The following is a 19,268-nucleotide window of genomic DNA, read 5'->3' as shown; positions in this document are numbered from 1 at the left end:
GAGACGGCAGGCACTCAAGTCGCGGCAAAGAGGATAATAACCATCAACGACGGACGACAAATGTAGAAATGGCGAGTCACCACCGGTAACGATGGCTAAAGTGCATTCACGCTGTATTGTAGAGTTTAAATCTGCCCATGCGCGCGGAATCAACATTTGAAAGGATTAAATTGATTATGATTATTCGATGCATGTTCAGAGTGACACGAAAATGATTGATTTGTGTTGCTTTAGGAATGTCTTTACGGAAAACGTATTGACGCACAAACAAAAATATCTATTTATCCTATAGATAGAGAAGAACTGAAAGGCGAAGGTAATTCATCATTAAACATTTTAAATATAACATCGGGATGAAAACATTATAAAATAACATAACGTGAAATTCAGCATTACCCAGTATTTTGTTATAATGTAACTAAACCATTGAAGGCCTGCCGCGGTCTCGGAGTTCGATCCCCCCGGGTCGGGTAGTGATATTCAGTTTTTCTACTCAAGATCAGTCCGGAACCAAAATTTGTGCCCGATGTGGCGATAGGCTGGCCCCTTTAGACTTCACGGTTGCGCGGACTGCACCAGTTTCGTTCCTGCTTATACCTTCGGGGATAAAGGCGTGAGTGTATAGTAGTGATGACCTAGTTCATTTTAAAATCTTCGTAAAATCGTTTCATGGAGTAATATAAACAAAAACCTTTTATTAAATGGCAACATATCAGTACATGTTATAAACATTATAATAATGATATAATATATTAAAAAATCTTACAAGAATATATAATAATAATAAAGAATAACAAAAATTTAAATATTTCGTATAGATTCAGAGTATAACAGCGACTCATTGCGGAAGAGTTAGTGTGTATGCTAATATTTGAAGTACGCATAAACCTACCTGAATAAATATCACGCATGGGCAAGGGGACAGGGATCGAACTTCTGACCTTCGTTTCGGCAAGTCACTTTCCATACATTGTTAAGTAATCTTTATTTAGGTGTAAAATAACAAAGTTTGAATTCGAGCAGGTAGATTCAATCTGAAATATAGGTTTATGAATATCCCAGTTAAGTATCGAGACTAATTCGAATTGTATCTCTCTGCCTACCCTTAAATCGCAGGGTATCTTTATATACAGATCGAGAGATAATCGCGTACGTGACGTAACAATATGAATGGGAGACGACCAAATGATCGGAGATAGCTTTCCCGCGCTATCTATATTTCATTAATTTTAGGATGGCAACACAAAGAAAGAAGAACACAAAATAGCGTTTTGTTTTTTTATTATGTTCAAAAAATGATCACTTATTTCATTTGTGTCATTATTTTATCCTTAATTTAAAATATCCGTATAAGTGATTTTAATTCTTATTTTTAAAAAATGTTCTTATATTACATTGTTTTGACGCATCATTCGTGCAATTTTGTTCGCCTACGTGATAAATAAAGTAATTTATTCATTTATTTATAATGCCGTGGATCCGTTTCAAACCATGTCTAGTAATAGTGAGTGACTGCTAAAAGAAATTTACGGCAAACACTATTTTGTGTAGTCATTTTTCCTTAAATATCCATTTTAGTATCAATAAAATAATAATGTAATTCATGTTAAGCGCGTGCGGTGAAGCTCTAGAAAAGAGTCAACATAAAATCTTAAATAGTCCATAATATTGACAAGGTGTTTTACAATATCGTTGTGCCATCAGCCTAACTGTCCCCGTGGAGGCTGTCGGATGCGTCGACACGACCTCTCCCTCCGGCCCTCCCGTATCTCCCATCAAATATATAAGGGAAGCTTCATTGATTCTGTACCTTTGTGTATACCTTACGGTGTACTTATAAGGCGTAAAAGGAGGTTTAGTTACTTTGTATGTAAAAGTAACACTTCCGTGTGATTAATTAATTTCAATTATTATGAATTGAAGAAAGAAATAATAAACAGTGGTATTAATGAGATGGAAATGTTGAAAAATTTACAAAATAGTACTTAATAGGTCATATTGCCTAGATTCAAGTTAAATCTTAGGTAACAAGACGTCCGCGGCCATTTACATAATTTTTCAAATCAAAAAAATAAAAACATTTAAGAAACCAACAAATTTCATTTCACAGTGGAGTTTTTCGATGGTTTTGTGTCGCCTAATAGACCTATGCATGTTAAACTATCATTCCTTCATCAATATTCGTAACGAAACAATAGTAACGTCTGTCACAGGACTCACAGGCAACATGGCGGCTAATGTCTTGCAGTACATAAGGGCCGATTGTGATAATGCGACACGGAGGCGGCATGCGCCCCGCAGAGCTCCCTAAATTATTAACTGACACTGGGGTGCAGTGCTGGCTGATTGAAAATTTATTACTCGCTAGTGTACGTGTTATTCTAGTGATATGCACCGGTATTTTAGGAATTATTACTTTAATACACAAATAGTTTCATTGTCAATTTAATAAATGCTTCAAACAACAATAAAAACCAATTGTATTTTTTTTCTCTCCTTATCATGTATTGTAGTCTTTACCTTAAACTGATTTTGAATAGAGCAATACCAGAGTTTCTTGCCCGTTCTTCTCTGGTGAGAATTGCTTTCCGAACTGGTGGTAGACTTAATATTGACGGAATCTAAATAATGTATAACATTTTACGGATTCAAATAAATCATTTCATTTCATAATATTCCATCGGGCATTGCTTTGAATAACTGTTTGTAGATGTGAATTTATTAGTCTTTTATTATTGTTTACCTAGGTTTTGTGTAATTAAATATATTGAATTACCAGTTGCAGTTGTGCTTTGTCAATGTTAGGAATTTTATTAAGTAAACGAGTCGGTAATAGATAAAGGGACCTGTTAAAATGCTCAATGATTCATCGTCTCATCAGATACCCGTCAATCATCGAATTTTTTCTTCAAACTTTAATTAAACGTCAATACTTTGATTAGTTATAAGCTTTATTAGGTTAGTGTTGATATATAATATACTTATTTATTATATGTAGACAAAGATGGGGGTTTACGCGAGGTGCACGGAGCGACCTACACAGTCTACCTAATCGTCTTCGCCGGCGCGCGGGCCGACGGAACTAATCGAAGGGTCGGGAGGACGGGGAACGCGGCGAAGTCCTCGGCGGCGAGGACGGAACTGCGGTCTTGTGGAGTGTAGGAGCTTTAAGTGCTCGTGCTTTCGGCGGATGGCCAGAGTTATATCGTCCTCTGGATCTGTAAGGACAGAACGTGGACGCCTCCATTTCGCGCGGTCGAAAGGAGTGTATATGGACACGGACCTAATGAGCGGGTTCGGATGATTGACCGCCCGATCGAAATAGCGTCTGCATCATTCTGTCAATCGTTGACAGTTATTTTAAACAATTGACAGTTATATAAACATAATATTTTCGTTATATTTGCTTAAATTTTCTAATTTACCGCGCAATTTATAGATTTTTTTCTTTCATAAGAACCTTCTCCTGACAATAACAAACACAACAAAAAAAAATTGTGAAATCGGTTCAGCCGTTCACGCGTGATGGCGTGACCAAGGGAAATAGGGATTCATTTTTATATATATAGATGTCCGTGTAACAAGATGTCAAAGAGTCCTTACATATTAATACCAAAATACATTTACTGAAATATACTAATATGCTCATTAAACGTGCAAATCACGATATGGTAAAAAATATGAAGTATTTCATATTAGTATTATGCTATTTCACAGTAGATTGACCGTCGCATGAGCGCAAAATGTTAGTATGACAATCTTTCCAATGTCCATTCAATATAATCTTAGAGCTCTTTGTATGTAACTCCTTTTTTAATACTTTATAACGTTAACCTGTCATAGAAAAACATAGATAGAGTTTCCATGTAATAATGTTGTGCTCAAAGCACCAACCTGTTTCTGCCATGTTTAAAACTAGGTATATGACTTATAATCCTATGAGTCTCTCTTCGGAATGGCAATAATCGTTCTTTCAACTTTTTATAAAGCGTAAACATATATAATGTTTTATGAGGTGTCGACTGAAACTTGATTTAGACGACAGTTCCATTGCCTTTACATGTTTTTTTATCGTTTACTTTAGAAAGTAACGTTGTACGCAACAATTTATCATAAATTGTTTATGTCAAACAAAACTAAAATCTCTTGGGGAAGAAGAATGTTTTTCCAATTTCTTCAAAAGATGACTGTCATTTTTCTCTATCATTGATTCCATTTTCTCTATGTTCCACTAGAAACTTCCCAGACGCCTCCAATAAGCAAAATTCGGAACTCCTTCATATTTCCTAAATACTAAAAAGTATCAATTAAGGACTTTTTTACAACCAGAAGAAACAACCAAACCCAACGCGGATTTAACTTTGAAAATCTGTTCTGAAATGAAATTGGCGATGCAGGAGCGATGTGGACGCAGGACGGACGGACGGTGTTTAATTTTCCGTTTGGTTTTGCGCGGGAACATTAGCATTCGCCGCGCGGGCGGTCGGTAACTACGTTATGCGAGTTACACACGCCGGCGAGGGACAGAACAGAGCGGGCAAAGCGTTCATTTATCCATAACAAAATTTTCATAGAATTTGTGTGTAAATCATTTGTAAAATAAGATGTATCCACTACGTTTTTTTCGTGCTATGAGAGAATGGTGGAAGGATACTTGTATCCATAGACATAATGATTCACGTTAATGTCTCATGTTCCGGGGTGATGTCTGTGTAATCCGGTTTCTAACAAGCCCGAATTGTGTCGACTGTTGAAGGTTAAATATCTCTCGTCAGTCTATTCTCTGCCTAGACCCCTTTCACTTACCTTCTGGTTCAATAGGGTTACTTGGTCGTGTCAATAGGGTGTTTGCGCAATTTTTTGCAGAAAGCACTTGGCTCATTTTTCGGCTGCTGGATTCATAGATCGTCTGAAAGTTCCTGGGATTTCACTGGGCAAATCATATAGAGATAAGGAAAGTTTTGTTGTTGGTTTCTTACTTTTATCAAAATAGGGAATCTGAATTGACCCAAAAAAACATACGAATTGAATAACATGTAACATATATTTAATGATTAAAATAAATTTCACTTTTTTAAATTTTACATTATACATGTAATACGTATTCGTTGTTTCAATATTACACAATGTTTCCATTATTCCTCTTTACAATAATCTCAAATCGTATAATTCCGTAGTGCGAGTGCGCACGAGCGTACCCGGCAGGCGCGGCCGGGCGCGGCGTGGCGGCGCGGCGCGGTGTTCTGCGAGTGCATTACAGCCGGCCTGGGTGCTGGCTGCCGGGTAGAATGCGCGAGAGCCACTCGTTACCTACTTGACTGTGTAACTTCGTTTGTGAGAGCTCGCGCAACCGGCACACGCGAGGGAATGTTTGGGACATTACTTTGATTTAATTTTATGAAGCGAGTCCGTTCTATGGCTATTCTTTACTGACAATTTTTTGGTATGGATGCTTGTTAGACGAGTTTATGAAATGATTTTGGGTGATGAGGGATTTGTTATTATAACTATTTAGTATTGCAACATTCGGTTAATACTACAAGGAGCGATAATAAATAATGAAGAAGTAGACTTGCAGGATATTATCTTGAAGTAGCGATAGCTAATTTGGTCAGTTTTTGATATACTTACTTACTTCAATTTCAGTTCTGCGATGTGAAGGTGTACTATACTTGGACTGGTTAGTGGTCATCTTCGCTTTATGCTGTGGACACTTAAAAGTCGTTATGTATATGACGTAGTACCATAGAGTCATATATATACACTCTAATCTTCACTTATGCTTTTCTTATTCGACCTTATAAATTCACTGTTGAATTTGGCCGTTACTAAAGATTTCCAGACCAACTTGTTAGAAATGGCCTGCATCTAGCGAGCTCTTAGCATATCTATACTTTTCAGTTATTTAATATCTCTCTCGCATGCTCCTAACGTCCACATCGCTCCCGTACACGGGATTGAAAACGTTGATTTCCTCGCCGAGGGTGCGTCACAGCGAGTACTAATGTCTATTATGGCGGCCCCTACCCAAAGATTTATTCAAAATGTTATTTTACACCCGTCCATGTACCTACGCGATGCTATTGTGTTCAATTGACGTTCTATGTAATCATATTGCGTTCCCATTGTAATTTGTTGAGCTCGGATAGCGAACTGTATTTTCTTGCGCGTCGCGTAGGCCGCCATTTTGTGGGCCGTCGTGTCATCGGATTATTGAGTTATATTGACTGAGTAATGTGATGATGGACTGTTTTGAGATTTTAGGGTGCTGGTATGTGATTTTAATGGATTTTTGGGATAGTTAATATTCAGGATCCTTATAGGGTTAGTGTTTTAGAGTTCAAAGAAGGACATTAAATTAGGAATAGAGTATTGTTCTCATATGAAATATGTTCATTATTGGGATTTAATTTTATTTTTTACCCCATGTTTTGTGAAAACTGCATGAATGCTTTAGTATACTGTATTAACTTGTAGTGTGTAATAATTATGATCAATTATGTAGGTAATAAAAATTCATTTATTTCTATGATTAATTAGAAATTTTGAAACTCTATCAGGTATTATCAAGTTTATACGTTGAGATGACTCAACATTAACGTCCTTGTCTTGTCATTATCTAAGTTATAATATAGGTATATATATTACACCTAAGACTCAGATGAGAGAGTGGTATTACTTTTTTTTTATCAGCCTTCATCGGAAAAGCTGGGTTTTTCAAATCAATACCGTATTACAGTGGCAATAAAAATAAAAATAAAGGTTACATCACAAGCGGGCACTCGACATGTACTCGCTAACGAAGGCAATTTGTCGGGCGTTGGTAATGAAGGACGGCCTGCACTAATTAATCCACTCCTTGCTATAGCCAATACTTCGGTTTAAACAACATAGATCGCTATTCTTAAGTATTATTGAGTTGGCAATGTTGGATTTTGTTAATATCTATCATTGACTTTAATAATATAAGGTAAGAAGTTACCTATTACCAGATATTGGAGTCAATTCTTTTTATAAGAATTTTTCCGTTACTTTTGAGGTATTTAAATTCTTTGTGTGTTATTATCGAGATATTTCGCAAATATGAGGTATCTTTTAAGAATTTATTTGTGCTTTATGTTTTCTTTATTATTTAAAGAATCAAAAGTAAATCATGGTACTTTTTAAAAAACCTCATTCCCTTAAGTTTACGTCTAACTCCAGCAAATATAATTTTATGAAATATCCTTAACCATTAAATGAGCTCCGAGCCGAGTGGTGACAGGCAGGTGCCAGTCTGCGGAGTGGGTTCGTTACTGTGAGAGGGCTCGTGTCCTGGCGACGCTGCTTCGCGCAATTATACAGCGCTGTGTACTACGTACTTCTTGCACATAGAATTTTCGAGTGCTTTGGCGAAGACAAGATTTCAAATAATTAGTATTGCTAGTAATAAAAATTTCATGATAAAAAGATAATTTATATTGTGAATTAAATAAGTCTTTATAAATAATCTCAATTTTAACGTCTTAATCGCACGTTTTATTTATTAAAAATATTAGGACTTCAGTTTCGCAAACTAGCTCAGCTGAATACCATAAACACTTCTTTCACGCAAAAAACACATCGTTCAAAATTAGCATTAACCACGCCTATCACCTTCCTTCCAGGGCAACGTAAAGTATGCAATAAAGTCATAAATAGCACGCTTTATCAGTTCGCAATGTAATAAAACATCAGAATATGGTGTAGAACGGAAGACGCGCTCGTTTCCTGCGCCGACAGCTTTTATCTATGCCTACTTCTTTATGGAACACGCAGATAAAGCTGCCTGTAAATGCGGCAGCATGATTGATTCGATAGTAGCTTATGTTGTGCCGTGTGTAACGATTATAGCAAACGTTGTAACTTTGAAAAACATTTATCGAATGTTATAAATATTTAATACGAGTTAAAATAAAAATAAAACACGATTGCAATCTACAGATGGTTTAAACATATTAATTTTTCTTGAAGATATTAGCTTAGATAAAAATCTTATTTGTAGTTAGTCTTACTAACTTGACTAGAAAATTATCACTTAAAATTAAACAGATGAGTTGAAAAGATTTGTGGAACGAGTGGTTTGGTTTATTCACTCCGAGACAGCTGACCAAACGTTACAGATACTACTCGTTAACCGTCTCTATGGCTACTTGAGTAGTGGCCAGTGCGTCCGCACCATTGTCTATGGTCACGTCCTGCCATTGTCGACTGCACTTTTTTAAACGTTCTTCTAAATTCAAAATTATCTTTTTCTTTTTTAATCGTGTAGCGTTGAAAACGAGGGGCATATCAATTGTACGCGATGAAAGGTGAGTTTGTTGTTATAATGAATGTGTTTGCGTAGAAACTGGATGATTATAAAAACATTTTCGGATGCTGTGTTATTCCAACTGGACCGTGCGTGACTCATGGCTCAGGATGACGCATTGAATGTTTAATTAGCCGTATGGAGTTTAATATTTTTATTAGCTTTTGTCAATAATTGTATGAAGTAGCCATTTGTACTAGCAGTCGTATCAGCTGCCATTGCGTAGTCATGATTTTGTTAATAAATTTTAAAATTATTATATTGTTTGTTTTGGTTATTTTATTTCATAAACAGTTTATTAAATCAGGATCACGTCTGTATTCAATTTACTTCAAACGGAGACAAGTCTGTTGTAAATTGAATTCCGCTTAAATTGTTGATACAAAATATATGGCGCTTTTATAAGGATCCTTATAGTTCCTAGATTATGATGATACCGTCATACTTAATTTCCCTTTTACTAATTTTATTTATAACGTAAATGTATTTTTAGTTTATTTGAATGGAATTATTGGTCATAAATCATACAAGTAAATAAACTATGCAGTTCGTTATCTAGGGATCAAGTGAACTGGCTGTATGGAAAAAGCTCCTTTGATAGTTTTTTCCAGTAAAACAAAACACGCTATGAAATTTCGAATTTAGAACATTGCTTTTGAACGCAGACAAACCGGAGAGCGTCTACGCATGCCTAAGTGGTACTAACAACAGCGTAATGTACGATTGGCTATGTGCCACTTACGCAGTATCGATTACATTTAGTTATGTGCTCGGTCACACAGTGGGTGGACTTTAGGTGCGCGTGAAATGGATACTGCCCTACTGGGCGGGGTCGATGCCAGCCAATCCTGTAACTGATACCTCACTTCTTCTTAATAATTATTTTTCGAAACTCTACTTTGTTGTGTGAATATAAAGTTCAAATTCGCTGTTCGGGTTTCCGTTGGAATTGTAAGCGATATCCCTAGTTCTTGACGGAGTGCGTAGAGTTTTAATGCTTAGCGTGAGGTGATAGGGAACAAAATGGCGTTCAATGGTATCGTAATTGATATGGGTGCGGGAAATTGTCTAATAGTAGGTAATGTTGGTATATAAGTTTAGATGTTTGGGTATAGAATATGTAGAGGCGCAGGCGCATTGGAAACCTTTGGTAGAGTATGAAATAGATCATTTTATTAACTTCATACTTACTTTGACGTTTTTATATTTAGGTATTTTTTGTGTTTATTAATTTTAATTAACTAGAGCGATAGTTTATTGATATATTTAGTTAAGGAACGAAAGTGAAAGATGATTTTAATTGTGATTATTGATATGTAAATTATTCAAAAATAGTGTTAATTTGAATACATTGCTTATTGGTACTTAAATACATTTATTAAGGTGTTATATTATGAACTCGTAAAAGAAACATTTGATCACTTATACAAGTAAAAACCTTTAGTCACCGAAATTAGGTCAATAGCTGTTACAACAAAAATATCAATTCATTCCTTTTTTAAAACAACCGTAAATAAAAAAAAATCATTAGTGACGGAAGGGGAGCACCTGACGCCGGAAGTCATTAATAAATAGATGGACACGACGCGCTGCGATAACGCCCCACTCTCCCCAAATTGCTACCATACATTTTTACCAATAATCAATAAAACGCCACACAATAATCGACTCTACGCCCCAGCCGTAAAGATTTTTTGACAGTAACTCTAGTGTTGCCACTGCAATAATAAGTTTGTAATGTTTTGTATAAAAAATGGCATTGTGTAGGCAACACCCTAATGTCGAGTTTCATCTATTGTTAAGATCTCTGGACTCTTTCGAGGGTCCCTCAAAGAGATTTAGATAAAGATTTTTTTCCTTACAGTATATTTTAGGCTTTCAAGTTATTTGTCGATGGATCGTCTTGAAATGAATGTTTAACATAATTATTTTTGTTATATTTCTTTAAATCAGGTGGTTATAGTAGAGTTTTCTATAATGTTAATTACCAACTCTAGATATGTAGTTTGTTTTATACTTTGTTAGAATCTTTTTTTGCTTTTTCCGTTTTTGTTTTCGTTGTGACGTATGTAAGTTTGAAATATTGGCTAATTATGTTGTAAGTTTTGTTCCTACATATTGTAAATGATGTAGAAAAAAAAGTAATGATAACCTGTCAATAGTTTTAGTTGTGTTTATTTTAAAAACATGACCTCGAACTCGAGTTAATGTACTCGTGTCTGCCGTCTTACTAACAAGAAAGTTAATAGACAGCCAGTATTGGAAAATAATGTTGGTATACAAATTAGGCTAGAGATTACTTTAGGATTTAAAACTTAAAAATATTCATTAAAACATATTTGGTTGGCAGTTGAAATAAAATTAGACTTACATTTTTATTTATTTTATTGGTAATGGTAGCATAGCGACATCTGGCGTTAAATTAAAAAAATACTGTAAGATCGAAAAGGACGTTTTCGCTTTTTGTATATGCCTTTGTTCATTATTTGGGACAAATTTTAACCAGCTTCAAACATATTGAATAATAAAGTAGCAGAAATGTGGAGCTTAGGATCACTAAAATAATAATTTAAGAGCCCTCTATTTATAAGAAAAATAAGAAAAAATTATCTTAGCAGAGTAATTTAAAAGAATAACTTTATTAATTCCTTAAAAAGAGTGAGTAATTACCAAGAATTTTGTTTTTCTTTGACAAAGGTAGCTGTCAGTTATTGTAATTCGTGGATATAAGAGTAAAAATTAGAAAAATATATATAGTCATGTGCGGTTTCTTAGAGACAAACATAAAGTAAATTATTTTATTGACAATTTCACTGTTTTTGGGGTGCATTTTAATATATCGACATTTATATTTTGAAAGCGTTCATTTTAAGTGTAATTTTTAAGTAAAATAAAATACAAAATCTCAAACGGATGTCTTTAAAATTAAATGATTTATTCGTTTTTAAGATTTTTATCCAAATATATTTAAATTAACTTGGTTAAAATTTGTGTCGAATAAAAACCGTTTGGGAATCTCATTTTAAATATCGAACAAATATAAAATATTAGCGCGGAACTATCCAGCCAGCACGTTGATCCGGCAGAGGGCGCCCCAACCCGTTCGGTTATTAACTTAACAAAACCAACAATCGTGATTAAATCGCGCGTTCACTAATAAAATAATAAGACTCTCTTGCTCTCTGACGCTTGGCGACCGATCGTACGCGAGGGTTACATGTCGACAAATGTTTATTGAGTCTTTATAAAAAAAAACATGTCTTTAAAAATGTTTTGTTAGTGCTTTTTTAACCCTGTAATATTTGTAGTAGAATCTAGTACTTTGATTTCTTAGCTCACTACGATTTCAGATAAGATAATTCTTCATCTCTTTTTATGTAAGTATTTTTTTCCTTTTTCTTAACAATGGCACGACGAGTATGTCTTACATGTTCATAGTTTATAACTTCATTGGTTTTAAATATTTCCACAGCCCTACCCAAATTTCTTTAGATTACAAAATGCTAACACATTCATTGAACATACATCAAAACCACAAGCGTCCATTAAGAAAACCTAACCTCAAAACCAAAAAGACAACATCTAAGATGGCTCCATATAACCAGCATAGGGGAGAGCGGGGTAGCGTAAATTTCATTACAATTAGCCGCCGTATGAATTATTCAGCAGGGCGGCGCGGCGGCGCGTTGATTGTCAGTTGACCGCTCTGTTTGGTGGAATTAGCATGCCACGTAATTGTACCTTCATTACTGTTGCGTTACGCGTTGCTTGTTTTTCGGATTAGATGGGCCGTTTGGACCTGATTTGATGCTAACTGGTTATAGTTGATACAAGATTAGGTTTTGTGATCAGGACTTGAGAACTACTGTATTTTAGGTTAAGCAGAGCCGATGGAATGTATTGTATCAACAAGCATTGAATTTGGGAGTGCATGTCACTGGCCGTAGATGCCTATTTGATCAATATATTGAGGAATTGCGTCGGAAATGGCAGGAATTTGTATTTAGTTTAACCGCGATCTAAACCTTTCAGTGTGTTTATTGTAAGCCTTCTAACGTTTATAGTCCAAGTCAATTCAAGTCGCAATTGTGTCGACTGCCAATGGGTAATCATTTCTCGTCAGTCGACATTCTATTGGACCCCAATCCACTTAACATCATGTGCACTGAGGTCACTTTGCTTGCACGTAAAAAAGTCAAATGTTAGGGCTCATTTAAACGCGAATATTTATGATTGTTCATGTATACTTACCTTTTTATATTTTGATATGATTTAAGTTACATCAAATTCACATAAAGGTTAGTTCTAATGGCGTCCTTAGCCAACAACATAGACAATCGCTAATGATATAAGCTTTAATAAGCACTGATCATTTAGTCATTGACATTCATGATGATTCCTCACAAACGGGTAACCTATAGCGTATGCTATAAGAAATATTAAAGCATCTTTGCCTAAACGAGTCCTTATATGTGGAAGTAGAGATGAGTGCTGCGGCTGCCGGTCAACCACCCCTGAAATAACAAAATTTAATAACATAACCTGAAACCGCATCCACATTGCATCTACATTATATTTAACACCCGTCTGACACACATTAGGGTTGCCATCGCGAGGAAATTAATGTGTCTAGTGTTCTAAAATATTATGGAATCTAGGGTTCTTTTTGGAATTATGAGGTCTCTTGTATGCGGGAGACTGTCTTTATTATTATTATAATACTATAATGATTATAATTTATGTTTACGAGAATGTTAAACATCGAAATAAAACTATTAATATTATATAATTTCATTTTCATTAATGTCACGGACGGACTAATTTTCTTCATTCCACAACTCATTTCTGTGGAATTAGGGTTCAGTTTTGATTGGAATTTAGTAGATATACAATGGAATTTATAATTCTGTTTAGATCGATGAGGTTGTATGTCTCTTGCAGGGAAAAGTCCACGTTTCATTTTCACTATTCATTTGTATAAAATCTATTTGTTTTTTGTTTGACTATTGTAGCTGTAACTATCGGGCATTTTGCGAGTAGAATATCTAGTCACAGTGTTTTGATATTTAAAATTATAGTTGCAGCGGGTATCTACATTATAATTATAGCTCAAGATTTAAAAATCCAGAATTATTCTAAATAGTATACAGCCACAAACACAAATACGGTAGACACGTCTTTCTCGAGTGGTTACTCCACACTCGGTAGCCCTGAGACGCGGGACGTGTTGACACTGTATTTAGCAGTTCATTACAGCCGTCACTTGTGACGATCGTCATGCGATCACCTCCCGACCCCCAGGATCCGGTTACTCTCTAATAGAAACTGCGCAAGATACGAGCGGTGGCGGGGATGACTTCGTTGTGCAACGGTATAGCCAGCTCATCAGAACTGGCTGAACATCAATAATCGAAACATAATAAATCAGCAGTAAGTACAAATTTATAAAAGGATCTATATCCTAGTTATGTTTGCTTTGTAATTATTAGTTCGTAGATTTTAGTTTTAATTTGTCTTTTTGTAAAATATCAACATTGCGTACTAATTTGTGAGTGTTGTGTACTTCTATAACTGGTACACACATCATAATGTGACCTTACTACTTTTATGTTATTAACAAGAAATGTGTGTACTGTTGGAGAATCTTATTTAAATAAATAAATAAACTGGCTGTGAAACTATTGCCAAGAGTTACTGAGGATTAGTATGATTGTTATACCTAGAGTTCGTTGTTTTTATTAACACGGATGAGACATGTGGCTTAGTTTTGGATCAGAATTAAATTGAATTGTGACTAATTCTAGCACGGTCTAGCACGATTTTGCGAGGATGGTAAAGACATGGTTATAGAAGGATCTTTGTAAAGATGGCGGCAGAAAAGAGTAACGTCTGCACGCGTCTATTTAGTCAATTTGAACTACCTAGAATTCCTTCCGTTTAATTTGTTAAAATTTAATATTAACTTACAATTTATTTCTATTTGAGTATAGTTTTGTAGTTTTAGGCACATGTAAGTTATAAAGAATGTCCAAATCGCTACCTCTCTTTGTGAATGCAGTGAGATTTCAGCATGCGCTAACGCAGTGACGCGGCGCAGCTAGCATAGCGCGCCGGCGCCACGGCATCCGCCGCGCCGAGCCGCCGAGCCGCCAAGAGATGTTCCATCGAACAACTTATTTAAGGCATCATTCCGATTGAACTTTAGCGCAGACAACTCAATAAATTCTTATAAGGCTTATTGTAACCGACTACTAGTTCATAAGATTTTTCCAGCTCTACAATGATGGTTTAAAGTGTGTTAGCTATTGAAGAGACCTTTAGCAAACTATAAGAAATATGTGTTATTCATATCAAAAATTTACACTATCTTCTTAATCTAACCAGTATAATTTACAGGTGTAACAAATACCTGTCTTATCGAGTTGATTCCAGAACTCAGAATTTACTCCACGGAAGATGGTTTTCCTGCTTTTTTGCGATTCATCTGTAGCCACCTTTGTAAACCCCAATGAGAATAGTTCATCGAGAGCAAATGACTTTACTACATACTTATTTTGATACTACTTAAATAGGTTTGTAATATTATTCTGTCAGAGCTAGCATTCACATAAGTATGGAAATTAGTGATACTATCTGCGATTTCAATTTGTTTCTGCATTTTGTCGCATCATTAGTGTTCGGAATCACCCCTTAATAATCTGAAAGATTTACTGTATATGTACTGTAATGTACTCTATAATTCTTTATTAATGGCTGTACAAAATGAGTGCAGCTGGCGAGTGCAAGTTTGAAATCGACGATTAATGTTGGCGAGTAACTGAGTGCACAATAAAATGGTCATTGGTAGCTACAGTACAGGTGCTTGTGGGTCATTTGGCAATGATAACTATATAATATAACCTAATATAGATCAGAATTTGTAATTAAGAATCTAGTTTGAGAGCTCTTAGCTAACTGTAAGCATATTTAGTGTTGGAGTGTTGAAAATTTTCTTAAGATTGTTCATCCAAAATTCATAATAATAATCATCAGAATGTGGTTAGGTATTCCTTTTAATGTTAATTGGTAACATTCTTTTTTTGACTTTGAAATCTTGTAACCCTTTTGTGACTGGCTGCATAACTTACCCGCAATAAAAGAATAATGTGTCGTTTAAAAAATGGAACAGTTAGTTTTTAATTTAATGTGTTACTTCTGTCGCGTCATGTAAAAGCTTTTGTGTCATAAATTGTGTTGATTTATAAAAAAAAATGTGTTTTGTTTTTTTTGCATGTGATATCAATGGTCAGACATCATACTTCCAGTTACGAAAAAGTTTGGTAAGTAATAAATACATTTTTAATCCAATATAGCAAGTCATATTCATTAAACGTTACCTAAATTTTGACCCCTCTCACACCGGAAGACATGTTTCACAAAATAACTCAAATATCTAAAAGGGTCTATAAGTACCGTTGTGTTTGTAATGAAAATATTTAAGTTCATAATACAATATTTTGCGAGAGTTTTGATGTTATGCTAACAACAGGCCGCGCCCTAAGCAAACACAACTCACTTCCGATACTGCATTGCAAAAAACTTTCAAAAACATTGCTATATTAAATTACAGATATTATCTTTCGGAAATTTAGAGTCTCATGAGTGGCGCCATGTTTTTTTGTTGTTATTCTATGATATTAGTTCCAAAGGAAAGTTAATACCGCCCTTACTTGTAAGTTTAAGTAGGTACACTGTTCCAATAGGTTTATTTTGTTGTACTTCTAAGTTATTATAATATACCTAATGCCTATATTTCTGCGCTATTGGCAATCTTAGTTGGTAATCGTACGATGCAAACATATTATGTTGAATTTATGTTGATTTTTATGCCTTCCTTTGCTGTGGTAATTTATTCCTTATAGGCAAAACAAGAGTAAAAAAGATTACGGTACAAAACTATTTTCTTTAAATCCTGAAGTACCTCAGCATATGTATTTAATTTAGTATAATTTAGCTTATAAATGCCACTTTACATCAAATTAGAATTTCCGATTAAATTAAAACTATCCTTTTACAAATTCATAATAAATTGTAACAAAATTGTGTTCCCAAGGAGATCCACTTTTGTTTAAAGTAAAAACCAACAAACAATTACTGCCCCAAGTCCCAAAGTAGTTCGGTATCGCGAGTCATGCTGACGTCATAACCTGTCGATGATAGGGATATAAAAAATCAATTAGGCGTGCATCTTGTCGCGGTGAAGTCATCGCAAATTATTAGATATTATTGGAATCGTGACTGAGGCTTTGGGTTATCCTTAATCATGAATTATATCTTTATTAATTGCACCTTCTTGGTTTGTGGATTTAGTATTAATTTTTATAAGGTATTCCAACAGATTTAACACCATGATTACAAATTAAACAAACGCAATATCGTAATATAATGTTGTTAGGTGAGTTTAGAATAAACTAACGAGCAGACCATCTCATGTTAATATATTATGAGCAAACTGCGATAGAAATTGTTAATGCGCTAAATACTTTCAGTTAGATCCTAAATTTTCTAAGCTTAGCTCTTAGTCTACAACCGGCAAGAACAGTGCTAGTTAGTGCTTTGTGCAGTCTAGGGCGTAGTGCTTCTGTTTTATAACATCATTTAGATTTTTTAATAGGGTGCGGCAAAGTGAACTGCACCTGATGGTAAGTAGAGTGAGGTCCTATAGAATGACGACTGACGAGAGATGATTACCCCTCGACAGTCGACACAATAATGTCACACACACAACATCACGCATTTTAACCCCGAAGGGGTATGCAGAGGCGCAACCATGGCACCCACTTTTCGCCAAATGTGTTCCGTCCCATGGTGTGATAGGGGGCGAGCCTATCGCCATATCGGGCACAAATTCCAGACTCCGGGCTGATACTGAGCAGAAAAACCCAAATATCACTTTGCCCGACCCGGGATTCGAACCCAGGACCTCAGAGCGCTGCCGTCCCGCGCATGCAGAACAACTACGCCACCGAGGCAGTCAACAATAATGTCGACCTGTTGGAACCGGATATACACATGTTTATCCTGAACGCGGTCCACTTACGTGGTCCACTATGGCAGATTTAATATCTTGTGTTCGGTGGTCGCTATCCGCGCGGATATAAAATATATCCTACCACCAGCAGCTAGGTATTAGAAGTATAATATTTTAATAGTTTAGGAAAAAGGCATTCCTCACCTCATTTTCGGCCATTTGTAGTTATTTATTTTATTATATGGAAGACTGACAGCATTAAAAAGTTAAAGAATAACGACGATGTAGTTAATCAGCCAATGATAAGTCTTCACTTATTGATGTAAGGAATATAGATTGTAGTCAAGATTTCTCAGCGTTATTAAGATATATTTTAACTTTTAAGTGACGCGGTCCCGCCTTCTATTAGGGGCAATTGCATCACATTATCTATTTAAAACGCGCTCACACTTTGTTTTTATAATAGAAAATTTAATTGGAAATGTACCATATAAGGAGGTTGTTATCTATGCACCACTTTATTATGCTTGACTATTTGCATATTAGAATGCAAAATAACATTAGACGGTAATGTCAGTTTGCACCGCCATTGTTATGCCTAAACGTCAGTCGGCCATACTTGTTTTTGTCTTGTCATATTAGTATTATTATTGTTATATTGATGATATACAATAATTTTATAAATGTATTATTGAATAAACAGCAGAAAATGTGACATATCACTTTTGTAACTCTTTTATTTAATGCTAGCCACAGTATTTGTTTGTAATGTTTGCTACTTTATTGTTGTTATTTTCGAGTCTGACAAAATTCAACAGTGCACTAAGGTCGTTCGCCTAAAATTTTTAATAGTATCGCCACTTTTATCCTGTAATGTATGTGCTATCAGCACGTCAACTTTGTGATCAAATGTTAATGTAATAATTAGATTGTAGTATTGTAAGGCCGATGTTTGAAGAGAAAAAGATTTGAGAAAGAGTAATCAGCTTCTCCAACATATTTACTCTGCAGGTAACAACAAAGCTGTTGATTCACGTTTAATATACTAATACTTATTATATATTTTTAGACATTTCCTATCATTGAAGGAAGCAATAAAGAACAGCTAACACTTCATTGCGTACTCGCAAATAATTCCTGAATACTTTTTTACATAATATTGTTAACAGTGTTGTAGCTTAGCGCCACTTTTAAATATCGAACACTCAAGATTAAAACTACCGCCGTTCCGTTCTACGCAATTAAAACTCTATGAGAGAAGCGAACAATGTATTTTATCGGCGTTGTGTACAATGTGCTGTCCAACGGCCCCTGTTATGGATCGCGGATTATAAATGGCCTAAGTGTGGTATGCAATACATAAACAGGTTCCATGCAGCCGATGGTTGATTAGTTTGTACTCCTTTGATTTGCGTGGTTGGGGTTCGATAACATTTCAATATTGAGGAGGAGAGTTGGAAAAGAGATTTTAAACCTAATGGGATAAGTGTCTACTAGCAGTGTGTTTAAGTTGTCAAAAATGTGATATCCTGGTTTCGATTCCTCAATCAGATTGTCAATATCAGTTTCCGCCTACAAACACATATAAGGCTTGTTCAGGATTTCTTTAGAGTCCGACATGGTGACATTAGTGTGAAGTTTGATTCCTAATAAAAAGGTCGAAAAGAAATCAACCGTGAGTGTACTATGGAGATCTTCGTTTACACGATGGTACAGGTTATGTAGCAATTATTATTTAATCTATGGAACGTTGAGCATATGTTTATGTTAACATTGCATAATGTATGTTCTGTCACTCCTTATTACTTCAACGAGGGGCCTGTCGCTTACTTAATGCCTAATTTGTCCTAGCAAAATAATGCATGTATAAAACTAACATCGAATTATCTGACCATAAAAACATTTATTAATTTATTTGATTAAATTTAA

General features: G+C 35.2%; 1 protein-coding gene across 1 annotated transcript in view; it reads left to right on the top strand.

Moving 5' to 3' along the window:
* The window catches only part of LOC115442041, a 36,490-nt gene extending 31,203 nt beyond the window's left edge, over positions 1 to 5,287 (top strand). Inside the window, 1 exon segment of the mRNA XM_030166997.2 lies at positions 5,178 to 5,287. Coding sequence (XP_030022857.2) covers positions 5,178 to 5,287 — 110 coding nt within the window.
* The last annotated feature ends 13,981 nt before the right edge of the window (positions 5,288 to 19,268 follow it).

This window comes from Manduca sexta, chromosome 19 (genome assembly GCF_014839805.1).
Source record: "Manduca sexta isolate Smith_Timp_Sample1 chromosome 19, JHU_Msex_v1.0, whole genome shotgun sequence".
Lineage (NCBI taxonomy): Eukaryota > Metazoa > Arthropoda > Insecta > Lepidoptera > Sphingidae > Manduca > Manduca sexta.
Note: the sequence above shows the minus strand (reverse complement) of the source record. Positions and strands in the feature narration are given on the sequence as shown.